General features: G+C 43.7%; 1 protein-coding gene across 2 annotated transcripts; it reads left to right on the forward strand.

Moving 5' to 3' along the window:
* Positions 1-238: 238 nt before the first annotated feature.
* UBB (ubiquitin B) lies at positions 239-2,089 on the forward strand. 2 transcript variants are annotated; one of them, XM_056136454.1, is made up of 2 exons: positions 239-328; positions 1,021-2,089. In XM_056136454.1, the coding sequence occupies exon 2, from the start codon at positions 1,027-1,029 to the stop codon at positions 1,942-1,944; it is 918 nt and encodes a 305-aa protein (XP_055992429.1). In that variant the 5' UTR covers positions 239-328; positions 1,021-1,026; the 3' UTR covers positions 1,945-2,089. The 2 variants fall into 2 exon arrangements, with proteins under 2 accessions (XP_055992429.1, XP_055992431.1); XM_056136456.1 differs by lacking the exon at positions 239-328 and adding an exon at positions 459-615.
* The last annotated feature ends 15,339 nt before the right edge of the window (positions 2,090-17,428 follow it).

A 17,428-nucleotide genomic window follows, 5' to 3' on the forward strand; every position in this document is an offset into this window, starting at 1 on the left:
TCCCCTCTTTTCTTAGAAGAAAGAAAGGATCACCCTGCGATAGAAGACAGATTATATATTAGGATTATTTGTATCTGGTCTGACGAATTTGGTGTTTAATTGAAGGGCCAAATTACGCCTCAGGAGGTGTGGCTTGGAGAACTACTTTCAGTGGCGCATGAACACGACGGCTACGTAGAAGTGATACGTCACGTAACAGACGTTGTATAAATAGCCGCGCCGCGGCGCTACACCGGTTAGAGGCGACTGGCGTAGGAGGCTGCTGGTGTCTTCACTCTGTTGGATCGGCCTAATTGTCAGTTCGCGTAATCTTCCCTTTTTCTGACAGGTACTGGGCTAAGAGTTTCTGAGGTATTAGAGAAGTGGAACCGGAGTACTGTGTGGCTTCCGGGTGGTGGGTTTCTGAGCTTGGTCCTGAGGATACGGGTGGGGGAGGGGAGAAGGAGGTGACGCGGCGCCCGGCCTTTCCGGAAGAGGGGGCTGAGGGGGCTGGCCTTGTTTTACGTGTGGGGAGCGGGGCGGTTGGCGCGCGCGCGCGCTCCGACGGAGACTAACGGACTTTTAACCGATGGAGAATCCATCGCGTCGGCTTCAGAGGGGGAAGGCGGAAAAGAGGTGGGTAGTGTGGCTTGTAAGTGTCCCAGTTTCTGGCTCATCGTGAGGAAGATGCCCCACTAGTTTAAACGAGAATTTTCCTCTTAAAGCACGCGGCTCTTTATTTCGGCGGGCGTCAGAGAAAGGATTTTTCGTTTGGTGTAAATTTGGAGAACAATGAGATACCTGAAACCGTTTAGGGAGAAATGACTGGGTAAGAAATAACCTGAGTCAGCCGATTTTTAATCACCAGTCTATTTGCGTTGAATCTGTAGAAATAACCAGTGAATAAAAAGATTACCTCTAGTAAAAATACGGGAAGGTTTCTGGTAATCCCAACGTCCTCAAAGCCATTTTAAATGGTTGCTAGTGGAGTTGACAAGATGCGGTATTAAAAAGGGTACACTTTGTTTTTAAATTCTACAGGTCAAAATGCAGATCTTTGTGAAGACCCTGACCGGCAAGACCATCACCCTGGAGGTGGAGCCCAGCGACACCATCGAGAATGTGAAGGCCAAGATCCAGGATAAGGAAGGCATCCCCCCTGATCAGCAGAGGCTCATCTTTGCCGGCAAGCAGCTGGAAGACGGCCGCACTCTTTCTGACTACAACATTCAGAAAGAGTCGACCCTTCATCTGGTCCTGCGTCTGAGGGGAGGCATGCAGATCTTCGTGAAGACCCTGACCGGCAAGACCATCACCCTGGAGGTGGAGCCCAGCGACACCATCGAGAATGTGAAGGCCAAGATCCAGGATAAGGAAGGCATCCCCCCTGATCAGCAGAGGCTCATCTTTGCCGGCAAGCAGCTGGAAGACGGCCGCACTCTTTCTGACTACAACATTCAGAAAGAGTCGACCCTTCATCTGGTCCTGCGTCTGAGGGGAGGCATGCAGATCTTCGTGAAGACCCTGACCGGCAAGACCATCACCCTGGAGGTGGAGCCCAGCGACACCATCGAGAATGTGAAGGCCAAGATCCAGGATAAGGAAGGCATCCCCCCTGACCAGCAGAGGCTCATCTTTGCCGGCAAGCAGCTGGAAGATGGCCGCACTCTTTCTGACTACAACATTCAGAAAGAGTCGACCCTGCATCTGGTCTTGCGTCTGAGGGGAGGCATGCAGATCTTCGTGAAGACCCTGACCGGCAAGACCATCACCCTGGAGGTGGAGCCCAGCGACACCATCGAGAATGTGAAGGCCAAGATCCAGGATAAGGAAGGCATCCCCCCTGACCAGCAGAGGCTCATCTTTGCCGGCAAGCAGCTGGAAGACGGCCGCACCCTTTCTGACTACAACATTCAGAAAGAGTCGACCCTTCATCTGGTCCTGCGTCTGAGGGGTGGCTGCTAATTAATTTTTGGTCATGCATTTTTAGTGCCCAGTAATGGCATTACTCTGCATTCTAGCCATACATTTCGATTTAAGTTTAGAAATTACCAAGTTCAGTAATAGCTGAACCTGTTCAAAATGTTAATAAAGGTTTTGTTGCATGATAGCATATTTGGTTTGTGTCTATCACTGATGGGGAGGACTCCTACCTAACTGGTTAAAGTGGTCAGCAAATGATTGGATGTGCTAAGGTGTAAATACTGCTGATGTAATTTACAAGTTAGGATTCTGGTGTAATGGCAAACAATTTAAGAAGGTATTGTAGATCAGCATTTCTCAACTGGAGGCCATATGAGTCCCGGGGATATTTAAATGTGCCAATTGTGTAAAGGGTTGGGGGGTGGGGAGGAGATTGTTCTTTCAGATGTTACAAGCAAGGGGAGGAGATTGGTTCTTAGTATGTTACAAGCAGGCCATGGGTAAAAATGGCCACGAGGGCATACTGATTGATGGGAGGGCTAGGTCTCTGGGATATTTCAAGAGTATCACAGGTGAAAATGGTAGAAATGGGGGGCATGGTCCAAAGAAATGTAGGTTTTTGCAACAACTGGTTAATCAGGTTTGAGTGGCACCAATCTTCACCTGTATTACTGGTAGCTCAGGGAGCCCTAAGCAGACCCCCGCCCCCCCGCCAAAGAGGGTGTTAAGGGAAAGCAAACAACTTACCAACTTCTGAAACCAAACTTGGTTGAGGCTGAACTCTGCTTTCTCAACACCATTTGCTGTGTTTTTAAAAACAAGCATGTTACAATCAAGTGTTAATTTTAACATCTGCACTGTTGCACTGTCTTCCCATTGTTCATTGATTTGCTCAAGCGGGAACCAGTAACCTCTCCATTGTGAGACTTGTTACTGTTTTTGTCATATAGAATATGCCACTGGTAGCTTGCCAGGCTGTGCTGTGCCGGCGGGATACTCTCGGTAACTTACCTGGCTCCCTAAGGTCCCAGGGACGGAGGACTCAAACCTGGGTCAGCCACATGGAAGGCAAACGCCCTACCTGCTGTGCTATCACTCCAGCCCTTCGTGAACTATACCCCCAAATCTGTGTGAAAAAAGGCAGTCATTGAAAGATGGCATGGAAGAACTGGAGTTGGGAGACCCAGCAACCTTAAGGGCTGTCAAGTTTGCATGCTGAATTCCTAGGCTGGATCTCTGCTACTGACACCCTGTAACTTGATTGACCTTCATTTGTTAGGAAATGATTGATTCGTAACAGCATGACAGCTTTGTAATCATGGGAAAAGATTTGCAGCAGCAAATGAGATGGTCTAATTTGGGACTTGTGTTCAACTCATAGTCTTAGACCAGTAAAAGCCAGTTCCAAACTAAAAATTGAACTGGGAAAGGTACCCATTCAAATACTCTGGTACCGGGCAGAATACTCAGGTAAGGGGCAGAATAGGGCCTGAGTGATAGAACAGTGGGTACAGCGCTTGCCTTGCAATTTGACCAACTTAGGTTCTATCCCAACATCCCATATTGTCCCCTGAGCCCTGCCATGAGCGATTCTTAAGTGTAAAACCTTAGTTTTACACCTAAGTGTAACCCCTGAGTAAGCATCACTGGGTATGGCCCAAAACCAACAAAAAATTGGGGGCAGCTCTGTGAATGCATTGTTTATATTTGGGGAGGGGTGGGGGCCAACCAGGATTCTATGCCCTGGTAGGCTATGCAAGGCAAGAGGTGTACTACATTTTGTACCGTAGCGTCACATCACCACCCCAAGTTCTGTGGATTATAACCCTGAAAACATCTGAGCACTGCTTGGGATATCCTGGACACTACCAGCATTGCATCTGAGAACCTAAGCACTGATTGAGCCCAGTGTGCAGATTATCACTGGGAGTGGTCCCCCAGAATTACACACAAACGCACACAACACATGGGGAAAATGCTGTAAATTCTCACAACCTTTTACCGCATTACTATTTTCTGAAGTATGTAAGTACTGGTTTTCTACTTGGGAGGAATCTAGGAGTGGTGTAGGGTTGCAGGAAAACCCCATGTTATCAAGAAATTCATGGTAGGGAAATAACCTTGTCTGATCACAATGTAAAAATTGAAAAAGTCAAAACATTCAGAAATATGCCTTTGATATATTAGGTATATGTGATAGTGACTTGGTTCATAATTTGGAAACTCAGCAATAGCACAAACTGCCCGAGAAATGTGCTTTAAGTTTGAGTCTAAAGTTAAATTGGCGTAAACAGGTTTCTTGATAGGTTAGCCATTGAACATAGTTTTGAGTTTTCAGGCCTTTTGGTGAATTCTTAAGCAATTTGGAATTGTAAAAGAGAAAAAGAAGTAGAGGTTGAGGAGAATGTATAATTTAGGTGATACAGGAGACAGCAAGGCATGCACCTGATACCAATTCTATCCCAGGTACCACATGTCCCCTTAGGCAATGCTGTGTTTAGTCCCGGAGGCTCTCAAGCACCCTGGTTATCCCAGCACTGCAGGGCTGGAGAATCACCAGGGCTATCCTATTCCCTCACTCTGCACACACAAAGGGAAAACAAAATTCTTGAAAGTAGTTGGGATTGAGAAGTGAAACATCTTTAAAATATTATTGGATGTAAGAGAACATATTACACTGTTGTGCTGGAAGATAACATCCTCTCTAGTCACATTTTACAGGCCTACTTCTAACTAGACTAAGGGCTGGAAACCAAGCATACTGACTGCAAACTGACTTCAACGCTTTCTAATAGAGTTCATGAAGGTTTTTTTAAATTAAGGAACTCAAAGTAGTGCTTTTAATCTTTTTTTCCCTTAAAAATAATTTAATGTAATATTTCACTAGTTAGTTGGATTCTAGAGATTGTCTTACTGAGTACAGCAAGTAGGTTGCTTGCCTTGCACGTGGCTAACTTGGGTTCAATTTTCAGGACCCCACATGGCCCCTGCCAAGAGTGATCACTGAGTGCAAAGCCAGGAGAAAGCCTTGAGCACTGCTGGGTGTGACCCAGGCTCCCCCACCACTCCCACCCCCCCTCAAAAAAAAAAAAAAACAGAACAAAGAAGATTGTCAGGGCCAAAGCAATAGTAGGGCAGGTAGGGCATTTGCCTTGCATGCAGCTGACTTGGGTTCAATCCTTGGTTCAATCAGAGCCTTCCAGGTGTGACCCCTGAGTGCAGAGCCAGGAGTAAACTGAGCAGCACAGGTTGTGCCCCCCAAACATAAGAAAGATTGTCTTTACTCTTCCCCACACTTTATAAAGGAATTAAAGGATTAAAGTTTGTTCAGGGGCCACACCTGGCAGTGCTCAGGGCTTACTCCTGGCTCTGCATTCAAGGCCTGTCTTTTCTAATTGATGTTTTAGGTATACAACAAATGCTTGTCACTATATAGTTATAAAGAATTTTTCTCTTGTGATAAGGACTTTTAATATCTAATTTTCAAAATGCACATTACAACATTATTAGTCACCATGTTGTTCATTTAAACAACTGTGACTTTTTTCTGGGTCTCCCCAGCAGTGCTCAGGGTTATTCAATTGTCTCTGCAGGCCTGAGTGGTACTAGGATCTGGCCATGTGGTATACTGCTGGAAGGCCACCAGACACGTTATTGTTTTAAGTTTTTAAATGTTAAACCTGGAGAATTAAAAACACATTTTATAGCTACTGGTGGTTTGGGGGATAGGACTTGCAGAATTGTTGACCTTTCTCCCCAAATCATCACTATGTCGTAACAGACTCATAAATCTGTAGTCTTGTCAATCCATGCCGAAAAAAAGTCGGGGGGCTGGAATGATAGTACACCTGGTAGCTTTGCATACAGCTGATCTGGGCACCCCATATGGTCTCCTGAGCCCACCAGGAGTGATCTCTGTGCACTGTCAAGGGTGTGGCCCAAGGGGTGAAAATTATGGCTCTTTAAAGTTTCTAATTCTCTTTTGAGATTTCTTTCTTTCAATTGGAGTCCCTTAACATAGATTTTAGCAAATTCACTCTGCACACTTGAAATCTGAGCTAAGAAAAGGCTTCAATAACCTGAAATCAATTGATTTTGGAAGTGCATTTATTGCATATATCACTATCACTACCACCAAATTTTGCAGCTCAGAGATTTCTCAGCAGTTCTAGAAGCTGTTTTGCAGTGGAGAGGAGGTTAGTGCTCCTGGCGCCGCTGAATGTGCCCAAGGCCATCTTAGCAGCTCAACCGTTTCTGCTGCCTGTGATCCCTGCTGCCAAAAGCAATTTTTAGTCACACCAGTCAGGTCTATGTGAACACCACCACTTAGTGAGTTCTACTTCCAGCATGTACCTCACCTAAGTACTCAACACCACATGTATGTATGCAATCCCTGATCATCAAAACAATGGCATTAACAGAGGGAAGAGAAGGAGAACTTATTCTTTTGGGGAATGGGGAGAGGTGAGTTTGGGCCACATCCAGAGGACCTCAGGGTCTACTCCTGGCAGTGCTCAGGAGATCATATGGTGCCAGGAATTGAACTGAGGTCAGCTCTGAGGAAGCAAGGGAAGCATCTCAACCCCTGCACTGTCTCTCCAGCTCAAAACTTTTTTTAATTAAAAAAAGTTAAGTTCGGGGCTGGAATAATAGTGCAGCGGGTAGGGCATTTGCCTTTCATGCGGCTGACCCGGGTTCTATTCCCAGCATCCCATATGGTCCCCTGAGCACCACCAGGAGTAATTCCTGAGTGCAAAGCCAGGAATAATCCCCGTGCATTGCCGGGTATGAGCCAAAAAGCAATAAATAAATAAATAAGTTTAATATAATGATTCATTGTGTGGCTTTGAAAATAACTACTTGAACTCAAATTTGGCTCCACCACTTACTGGCTTATAATTTAGTTATAGATTATTTATCTGTAAAAATGGGATTAATTTTTACAGCATAGTTAGGATAACATGTAAAATGGCTAAAGTTATGCAAAACATGCTTAAGTGTTATTTATTGTAATAACTAAATGAGATATCTAAGTGTCCATCAAAGGAGGTGGGTTAAATTATAATACAATCAACAAAGTAAAAGAGAGAGAAACTGGGACCAGAGCAATACTACAGTGGGTTCATCAAAGGAGGTGGGTTAAATTATAATACAATCAACAAAGTAAAAGAGAGAGAAACTGGGACCAGAGCAATACTACAGTGGGTTGGGTGTTTGACTCAGATTTGATCCCCAGCATCCCATATGGAGCCCCAAGCACTTTCAGGACTGATTATTGAATGCAGATCCAGGAGTAACCCCTGAGCATCTCCAGGTATAACTCAAAATAAAAATTAAAAATAATTTTTTAAAAAGAAAGTTAAACATGTAATAATATTCAAGATAGAGAAAAATGCTATAGAGAAAAATGTGTGCACAAGTACACGGGAAGGTGGGCCCTTGTTAAATATTATTTGCTTCAGAAGAATAAAGGGATAGTTGTGAAGTAAGATGTATTTTAAGTCCTTTCTAGAGATTTTCAAACCATTGTCATTTACAGCATAGTATCAGCATTGTTCACAGGACCAAGAGTCAACGCCATACTAACCTGAAGTCAGAAGTGAATTAGTGTTTACTTATTTTGCAATTCTTTGGTTCATTCTGTATAGATCTCCCAGGACCTCCAACATCTATATCTTTTTTTTCTTTTTTCTTATTGATTGGGCTGGAGTGAAGCACAGCAGTAGGGCATTTGCCTTGCGCTCAGCCAGCCTGGCCGAGCCGGGTTCGATTCCTCAGCCCCTCTCAGAGGGCCCGGCAAGCTACCGAGAGTATCTCACCTGCACGGTAAAGCCTGGCAAGCTACCCGTGTTGTATTCAATATGCCAAAACACAGTAACAACAAGTCTCAAAATGGAGACGTTACCAGGCCCGCTCGAGCAAATTGATGAACAATGGGAGGACAGTGACAGTGACAGATTGATTGGGATCCTGTGGTTTATAATACTGTTAATAGTAGGTTCTCATGCATATAATTCCAACACCACACCCATCACTAGATCACACCCACCTCTGCCCTCCAAGATACTCAGCAGCCCCCTCTTCTCAAATCTCACCAACAACAACTCAATTGTGTTGATCAGTTCTCCCATTAGATTGCCTTTCGACCATTGTTGCTGTGTATCTTTAAGTCCCATATATGATCATCATGACATCCTCTAGCTCCACCCTTATTGCTGAAAAAAGAAAAAAGAATTATTTTCTTCTTAGAAACTTTATATTGTGAAACTTCATAATACATTCATTTTAACTTACCCTGAATTAAATCTAATTTACTGAGCTAATTTTTAAAAATTTAATCACCTTTAATTACAAAGTTGCCAAGCTAGTCACAATTGGATTTCATTGTATACAATGTTCCAACACCAATCTCCTCACCAGTGTCCACCTCCCTCCACAAATGTCCCCAGTTTCCCTCCTGACCTCTAGCCTGCTTCTGTTGAATGCACTTTTTCCTTTTTTTCCCTTTAGGCTGGAGCAATAGCACAGCAGGTAGGTCGTTTCCCTTGCATGCAGTCAACATGGCCGACCAGAGTTCGATTCCTCCACCCCTCTCAGAGAGCCCGGCAAGCTACCGAGAGTATCTCGCCCTCACGGCAAATCAATATGCCAAACACAGTAACAAGTCTCACGATGGAGACGTTACTGGGCCCGCTTGAGCAAATCAATGAACAACAGGAGGACCATGACCGATCCCTTTAGGCACCATGTTTTACCCTATTGCTATTGATAGGGCATCAGGCATATCATTTTACTTCCTTTAAGCACCTAGTCATCTTCCAGAGAGACTACTTTCTTCTAACATTGTTGTAGTGGTCCCTTCTGTGACACATCCCCATTCCCCCCAAAGTGACCAGATTCCTATTAGGAACCAGCTCTCCTACTCTTCATTTCTATTGCCCTTGGGTATTATTTATTCCCCTCTTATATTTCTTTATATATTGCATATAAAGAGTCTCCTGCCCTCACGCCTGGCTGTCCTCGCCGGGGCCCCTTGGAGGGGAGTGGGTTGAGTTTCCCTCCCTGCCCCGAGCAGGGCTCCGGCAGTCGAAGACCTCCAGAACCAGCCACCACCATGCTGAGACCACTCTCCACACGCATGAAGGTACCAGCAGAGGAACAAAAGTATGCGGGTCCCCGGGCTGAGATCTCCAAGCCTCCTCAGATCAGGGCTGAGCATCCTCCACCCAGACCCTCCATATTCCAGTAGGCAGGGGTCACACCCATCAACTGACCCCCTGGTGCCGTGTAATTCCATCAATGGTCAAGACCCAGAGACTATAAAACCCAGATCTTATTTTCTCATCCTTACTTTGGACAAACTGGCAGGCTACCGAATGTAACCTACCTACACGGCAGAGTCTGGCAAACTCCCTGTGGCATACCCAATATGCCAAATACCAGTAACAATGATGGGTCTCATTCTCCTAACCCTGAAAGAGCCTTGAATATGGCACATTTTTTAAAAATCTCAGGGCTAGGACAAAGGAGACGTTACTGGGGCCTGCTCGAGGCATTCGACGAACAACAGGATGGTCGTGATCATGATCGTGATTGCATATAACAGGTCATTCTGTACCTGCCTCTCTCCCTGACACATTTCATGCAGATGGATCTCCAGATCCATGCATGTATTAGCAAATTGCATGACTATTTTTCTTACAGCCAAGTAATATTCCATTGTGTAGAACTCCTTTATTCGTCATTTGTTCTTGAGCACTTGGGGCTAATTTCTTAATGAATTTAGAGGGGCAAGCTTGTAGCTCTCCTTTAATCAGGCACAGCCAACTTCTAACAGAAACTTTAAGTAAATGTTCATTTCTTGAGAACAAATCTTGTACTTTGTGCAATAATATTAACAGGGAAATAATTTTTTTAATTAATTCACCATGAGGTACAGTAACAAAGCTTTCATGTTTGAACTTCAATCATACAGTCATCAAACACCCATCCCTTCACCAGTGAACATTTTCCACCACCAAAATCCCCAGTATCTGCCCCCCACCCCATTCCACACCTCCCCCTGCCTGTGTGGCACACAATTTGCAAAATATTCTTTCTCTTCTTAAGTTACCTTCAATATTTCGAGACCAGTCCTACCACCCCTCATACCTGACAAAAATGCAATTTTTAGACAATGTATTTTGCATTGCTTGTTATGGATATTAATATAATGTCGTGCGGCCACGGCCGCGCACTCTAGGAATTCTAAGATTTTAATAATTAGAATCTGAAGAAATCGCTGCCACAAGTTGCTCGGGTCCGAGATTCCTTTGTCTGTCTCTGGATTGTGGCCACGTGGGAGTTTAAGTAGATGGTGGTTGGATGTGACGTCATCTCAGCGTTCTATAGGGTGGGGTGGGGAGGAAGGAGGGGAAATAAGTTTTTGAGGTTTGTGATTTGTTACCATCCTTTTTGATGGGGAGAGGGGTGGGCGGTGGGTGGGAGGCTATCAGAAGTTGAGTGAAGTTCACTTTACAGCCAACAGTAAGTCCCTAGTATTTATTCTTGTTTGTTTGTTTTGAGGTCACACCCAGCAGTGCTCAGGGCTGACTCCTGACTCTGAACTCAGGAATTACTCCTGGTGGCACTGGTGGATCAATTGGGACACTGGGGCTGGGGATTGAACCCAGGTTGGCAGGGTACAAGGCAAATGCCCTACTTGCTGTGCAATAATAGCTCTGGTCCCTGTTTTTTGTTTTGGGTCACACCTGGCAATTCTTAGGGTTTACTTCTGGCTCTGCACTCAGGGATCACTCCTGGTGAGCTCAGAAAACATATGTGGTATCAGAGATCGAACCCAGCTGTATTGGCCACAATACAGCCTTACCCACTGTACTGTTGCGCTGATCCTCAGTTCAGATTCCTCTTAACTTGAAAACCTACTGGAACTGCTTTTAAGGAAAACCTTTACCATCAGACATTTCACATACTTTGTCCTCCAAACATTCAACCATTGTGAAGAGCGTTGTGTGACCAATGCTGGTCACAAGAATTCAGGAAAATGTACTCTCTTGGAGACTTACTGAAGTACTAGCATATGAAAGTCCCTAAGAAGTTCTCACTTAATGGAAGTGGTTTAATGTTATTTAAGACAGTGTTTTCCAATTTTGCTTTTTATTTCACTTTCATTTTCAATCAGTTAATGTATTTCCTTTCAGCATTACCAATTGCACTTAACTGCAAGCCTTATTTTCAGGAAAGAAATATGCAGCTCTGAATACAAGTATGACACAAACTAAGCTTGGATATGCTACTCAGATAGGACAAGATAAATGTAAGACATAATAATATAAATACTATTATTTTTACATTTCACAGTGAAAGGGATAAAGCTTTTCTCAGATTGTTTTATTTACTTTGTTTTCCGTTGTTACTTGCTATAGTTTATCTTCAACCAGATTTTAAATAGACCAAAAAATAGTGCATTTCGATGTGTGATTTAAAAAAATTACCTAACTTTGATGTATTTTGTAGGGGGTGGAGGGTTGATGAATGGGGGTGTTTGAGTCACTCCTAGTGGTGCTCAGGGCTTACTCTTGGCTCCATACCCAGAGATCATATCTGAAAGTGCTCAGGACTGATCTATAGTTGACCATGTACAAGATAAGCATCTTTCCCCTGTACTATTTTTCTGTCTCTCTTAAAAATTGACTGACTTTGGGCCAGAGACACCAAGAGTCTGAGCTCATGCTCTGCAGACAAGAACAAGTTTAATCTCCAACAACATGCAGTTCCCTGAACACAGAACCAGGAATAAATACAACCAAAACTCCTCAAAATATGTCTATATGGAATTCCTATATACAAATAATGAAAGAGAAGAGATGTTTTTTTTTAAAATGTCCCATAGACAATTATGTCTCATAAAATCAAATACCTTGAAATTAGCTTAGTTAAATAGATCTATGCAATGAAAAGTACAAAAATCTATTTCAAAAAATAAAAGAGGACACAAGGAAATGAAAACACACCCCCTACTGATGAGTTGGTAGGATTAATGTCATCAAACTGGCAATACTCCCCAAAGCATTGTAAAAATTCAATGCAGTCCCTAGTAGGATACCCATGACATTTTTCAAAGAAATAGGCCAAACACTTCTGAAATTCATATGGAACAATAGAACTCCACCCATACCCCCACAAATAGCTAAAGCAATTACTGGGGAAAAAGAAAATGAGAGGTATCACTTTCCCCAATTTCAAACTACTTTATTCAAGCATGGTACTGGAATAAAGACAGACCTGCAGACATGGAATAGAATTGAATATTCTGACACAGACCCTCAAATATATGATCACTTAATCTTTGGTAAAGGACCAAGAAATGTGAAATGGATCAAGGAAATCCTCAAGTGGTGCTAGGAAAACTGGGCAGCTATATGAAAGAAGAAAAAAAAAGAACTCTGACCTCTCTCTAATGTTAAATGCAAAAAAGTTAAATCAAAATGAATATGGACCCCCGCCCGCTCCTCTCTGGAAAGAAAGATGGCGGCCGCACGGGAGCCTTGTGGAAAGCGGGTTTGAGCCGGGCTCGGGGAAGCGGCGGGGACCTCATGGGAAGGGGGGCTTTGTGGGCCGTCCCCCACGCCCCACCGAGGTCGCCAGCTGCCCCCCACGAGCGGCTCTCCGGCACGGCCACGACTCCAGGGCACAGAAATCAATCTCTTAACTAGCTAACTTTTAATAGAAATTCTTCCAGGGTCAATAAGTAAAATAGCAGAAATTCAAAACCGCGCGGCCGCTATAGCGGCCGCGCGACATCATTTTATTCTTAAACCAAGTTTTAGAAAGCAAATCATTTCACAACGCTGTTTCAGCATGTCTGATTGGGGGGGGGGGGTCGTAAACTCTAAACAATAATTGTGCATCTTCTATCGAAATAATCTATCTAGTCAAAGTAGATAGAGTATTAACTAGAACTCATCTGCCTCATAAGAATTGGGAGGGGTGGGAGGTGGGGGTCTATTGGGGTTCGGGGTTAAAAATGAGTATTGGTAAAGGGAAATGTGTTCGGTATCTACATGACTGAGACCTAAACCCGAAAGCTCTGTAACTTTTCCCACAGTGATTCAATAAATAAATAAATTATTAAAAAAAAAATGAATATGGACCTTGATATCAGACCTGAATCCATAAGGTACATAGAGGAAAATATAAGCAGAACTCTGATGAAATTGAAACTAAAGGTATCTTCAAAGATGAAACACCACTGATCAAGCATGTGGAAGCAAAGATAAACAAACTGAAGCTAAACATATCTTCAAAGTTGAAACACCACTGATCAAATAAGTGGAAGAAAAGATAAAAGGGAGGGACTAATTTAAACCAAGAAGCTCCTGCTCCTCAAAGGAAATGATAACCAGGATACAAAGACAGTCCATGGAATGGGAAAAAACTATTTACCCAATAATCATTTGATAAAGGGTTAATATCCAAGGTATATTGCGCTGGTAGAACTTTACAAAAACAAACAAAAAACATCCAAACCCATCAAAAAATGAGAAGAAATAAACAGAAACTTCCTAAAAGAAGAAATACAAATGGCCAAAAGGCACATGAAAAAAATGCTCTATCTCACTAATCTTCAGGGAGATGCCAATCAAAAGAACAATGAAATGTCATCTCATGCCACAGAGACTGACACACATCAAAAAGAACAAGACCAACCAGTACTGGCACAGATACAGGGAGAAAGGGACTCTCATTCACTGCTGGTTGGAATGCTGACTGGTCCATAAAGGAAAAAAATAGACATTCCTCAAAACACTAGAAATTAAAGCTTTCAGACCCAGCAATATTGCTCCAGAGAATATACCTTAGAGGCCCAAAACCACAATGCAGAAAAGTCATTTTCATTTCTATGTCCGTTGCAGTACTATTCACATTAGCCAGAATCTGAAAACAACCAAAGTGTCCAAAAGCAGATGATTGGATAAAGAAACTATTGTACTTCTAATATTCCATAGTATGCAATGAAATACTATGCAGCTGTTAGGAAAAACGAAGTCATGAAATTTGCTTATACATGGATGGACATGGAGAGTATCATGCTGAGTGAAATGAGTCAGAAGAAGAGGAACAGACATAGAATAACTGCACTCATTTGTGGGATATTGAAAAAAACATAGTATGAAATTAATACCCAGGACAATAGAAACGAGACCCAGGAGGACTGGTCCATGATTAGAAGCTTGCCACAGTATGGGGGGGGGGGTGAGGATGGGGGAGAGCATTTAGAAAAGAGAAGTTACCACTATGACAATGGCCATTGGAGATGATCACTGCATAAGAACTGAGTGTAATATATGTGATAACTAATAAATAACTGATAAATTAATATATGTTATAACTTCAGTACCTGTACTGCAAACTACAATGCCCAAAAGGCAAAAGAGAGAGAGATAGAGAGTGAATACAGAAAAAGCAGAAGAAGCAGAAGAAGCAGGACCATAAGAAGAACCCAGGACCAAAAGAAGAAAGAGGAGGAGAAGAAGGAGGAGGAGGGGGAGGAGGAGAGGAGAGGAGGAGGAGAGAGAGAAGGAGAAGGAGAAGGAGGAGGAGGAGAAGAAGGAAAAGGAGGAGGAGGAGGAGAAGGAGGAAGAGGAGGAGGAGGAAGAAGAAGAAGAAGAAGAAGAAGAAGAAGAAGAAGAAGAAGAAGAAGAAGAAGAAGAAGAAGAAGAAGAAGAAGAAGAAGAAGAAGAAGAAGAAAGACAGGTTGGGGGGATGTGGAGGGAGGGAGTCTTGGGACATTGGTGGTGGAAAATGCATACTGGTGAAGGATTGGGTGTTGGAACACTGTATGAGTGAAACCCAATCATGAATAATTTTGTAACTGTGTGTCGCATGGTGATTCAATAAAAAAGAAAGAAGTGGAAGAAAAGAGAGTGACTATGATGGAACCCAGGACCATAAAAAGGCATAGCATGCATTCTACTGTTTGGAGTCACACTCAGTGATGCTCAGGGGTAACTCCTTGGCTCTGCACTCAGTAATCACTCTTGGCTATGCGAAGAGGACCAGATGGGATGCCAGGATTGAACTTCAGCCAGCCAGGTGCAAGGCAAGTACCTTATCTGCTGTACTATCTCTCCAATCCCCCTGTCAATTTTCTTTTTGTTTAAATAATAATGACTAGAGAAGAAATAGCTAAGAGGACAAAGAACCTCCGGCTCTGGGCACATCTCTTCGATTCCACTGTTCTTGCTGCATTAACATACGCCTCAGAGACCTGAGCCCTACGCAAACATGATGAGAACACTATTCGGGTCTCCCAAAGAGGAATCGAAAGAGCTATGCTCACGCTTCACTCAAATGAGAAGTTCCCACCTTCGTCGACGGTCAAGAATCAGGGGTGCTATTTCATTTGCCAAGGCATCAAAAAACAGATGGGCTGGACATGTAATGAGATTTGGAGATGACTGCTGGACTAGAGCCATTACCAACTGGATTCCACGGAACGTCAAAAGACTGTGTGGCCACCCACCTATGAGATGGTCAGACTTCTTCGTAAAGACCCTAAACTATTGATTTGAGGCTCTTCGTGTTCCTAGAATGAGCAGATGCCATTGGGCTACATTAGCATGTGACAGGGATGAATGGAGATGTTACTGGCGCCCGCTCCAGTGAATCGATGAATAATGGGATGTCAAGTGATCAAGTGATCAATAATGACTATAATTCCAGTTGTAAAGACCCAATATAATACTATATGGAGAAAAACATGAAAGCCCTTTTTTCTGTGCTCTTCCCCAAAGCTTCCTTCTTTCACACTTACCTTTCCCTGTGCCACTTAGTCAGTTTGCTGTATTGATCACCAGGTTATTTTATAGTAGCACTGTTTCACTGTCCTCCAGTTGTTCATCAATTTGCTCAAGCGGGCACCAGTAACATCTGCATTGTGAGACTTGTTGTTACTGTTTTTGGCATATTGAATATGCCATGAGAAGCTTGCCAGACTCTGCCGTGAGGGTGGGATACTCTCGGTAGCTTGCCGGGCTCTCCGAGAGGGACGGAGGAATCGAACTTGGGTCAGCTGCGTGCAAGGCAAATGCCCTACCCGCTGTGCTATCGCTCCAGCCCTATTTTATAGTACATGTGTTATATAAAAAACACATTTATAGGGGCTGGAGTAATAGCACAGGCGGTAGGGCTTTTGCTTTTCACACGGCTGATCTGGGTTCGATTCCCAGCATCCCATATGGTCCCCTAAGTACCACCAGGAGTAATTCCTGAGTGCATGAGCCAGGAGTAACCCCTGTGCATCGCCAGGTGTGACCAAAAAACAAAAACAAAACAAAACAAAACAAAAATCATTTATATACTGGGAAGATAGGCCTAGTTTGTATGAGATCCTGTATTGGATCCCTAGCACTTGTGGCCCTGTGTTTGTGGCCCTGATGTCCTCCAGAAGCATTAACAAACCTGAGCGACATTGTTTCACCAGGCCCAAACACCCAACTCTCAAGCCTGTACTGCTGAGCATCACAAAGGGTGGCCCCGGCCCTCACACCCTCAAAGTTCTGCTAAGGTAGTCCCTGCATAAAAGTACATATCCTTTTTAATTTATACAAAAATGAAATTGTACCCTTCCTTCTTGCTCCTGGCATCGGAGCACAAGTCTAGGTTCCAGATCAATAGCTGGCATCCTTACAGAGCCAGACCAGGCCTGCTGTTGGGCGGGAGTGACCTTGCTGCTGTGTGGGAGTCGGGTAAGCTCTGGAACCCACAGGCTCTGCAGGCAGGAGCACAAAGATCCAGCTTCCCACACTTCTATCCGTGCCCAGATCACCCAGTTGCTAACGTTGAGGGATGGAGGCAACGCTCCCAGTTTTTCAAGCTTCTCTGTTCACCCTGAATCTGAGTGGAAAATACTGACAGTTACATCTAGCAAGGGGGATGTTTCAGTATTTGGGGTGGGGGTGGTGAAAGGAACTTTTTTGTCTCTCTGAGGATCTTCTATCTGAGGGAGAATCCCATTTTCCCACCTTTCAAGCCACCTTTCTACAGCCAAGACTCCCACCCGCTGCTGTGCAGAGTAGCTGACAGCCTTGAGAAACCTCCTGTTTCTTTGACTTCCTTAGAAACAGCTCAATCCTAGTCCACCTTGGAAACTGTTTTTCTGAGCATCGGACCTGAAAGGAAATCTACTTTAGAAGCTAAAGTTGACTGCTCTTTTTTTTTGTAGCTGATACTTTTTACAGAATTCTCTAATGTGCTTTAAGGGAAACCTGCTTCTCCCCTTGCATCTGTTCCTCTTCCCCTGATTTTTTTCTGGAAGCAGCTTGGCAATATATTCTGGAACAATATAGCTTCAGCTGTGACACCAACTGAGACCTTCAGGAGCCAGAAGGTGTTAGTCACCGATGGTGTAATCTGTGAGGACTTAGGAAAATCAAGACTGCTAAAGACAATAAAGGAGTAGTTGAAGAGGCATAAGTGGAGCTTGGATGAGTTTGCAGAGCAAATTCAGTGGGAATCAGGGTCT

This window comes from Sorex fumeus, unplaced genomic scaffold (assembly GCF_029834395.1).
Source record: "Sorex fumeus unplaced genomic scaffold, SorFum_2.1 ptg000122l, whole genome shotgun sequence".
In the NCBI taxonomy this organism is placed as follows: Eukaryota; Metazoa; Chordata; class Mammalia; order Eulipotyphla; family Soricidae; genus Sorex; species Sorex fumeus.

Bases quoted from the DNA above. Each gene is read 5' to 3' on its own strand.
- UBB (XM_056136454.1), top strand. From the start codon at position 1,027: ATGCAGATCTTTGTGAAGACCCTGACCGGCAAGACCATCACCCTGGAG.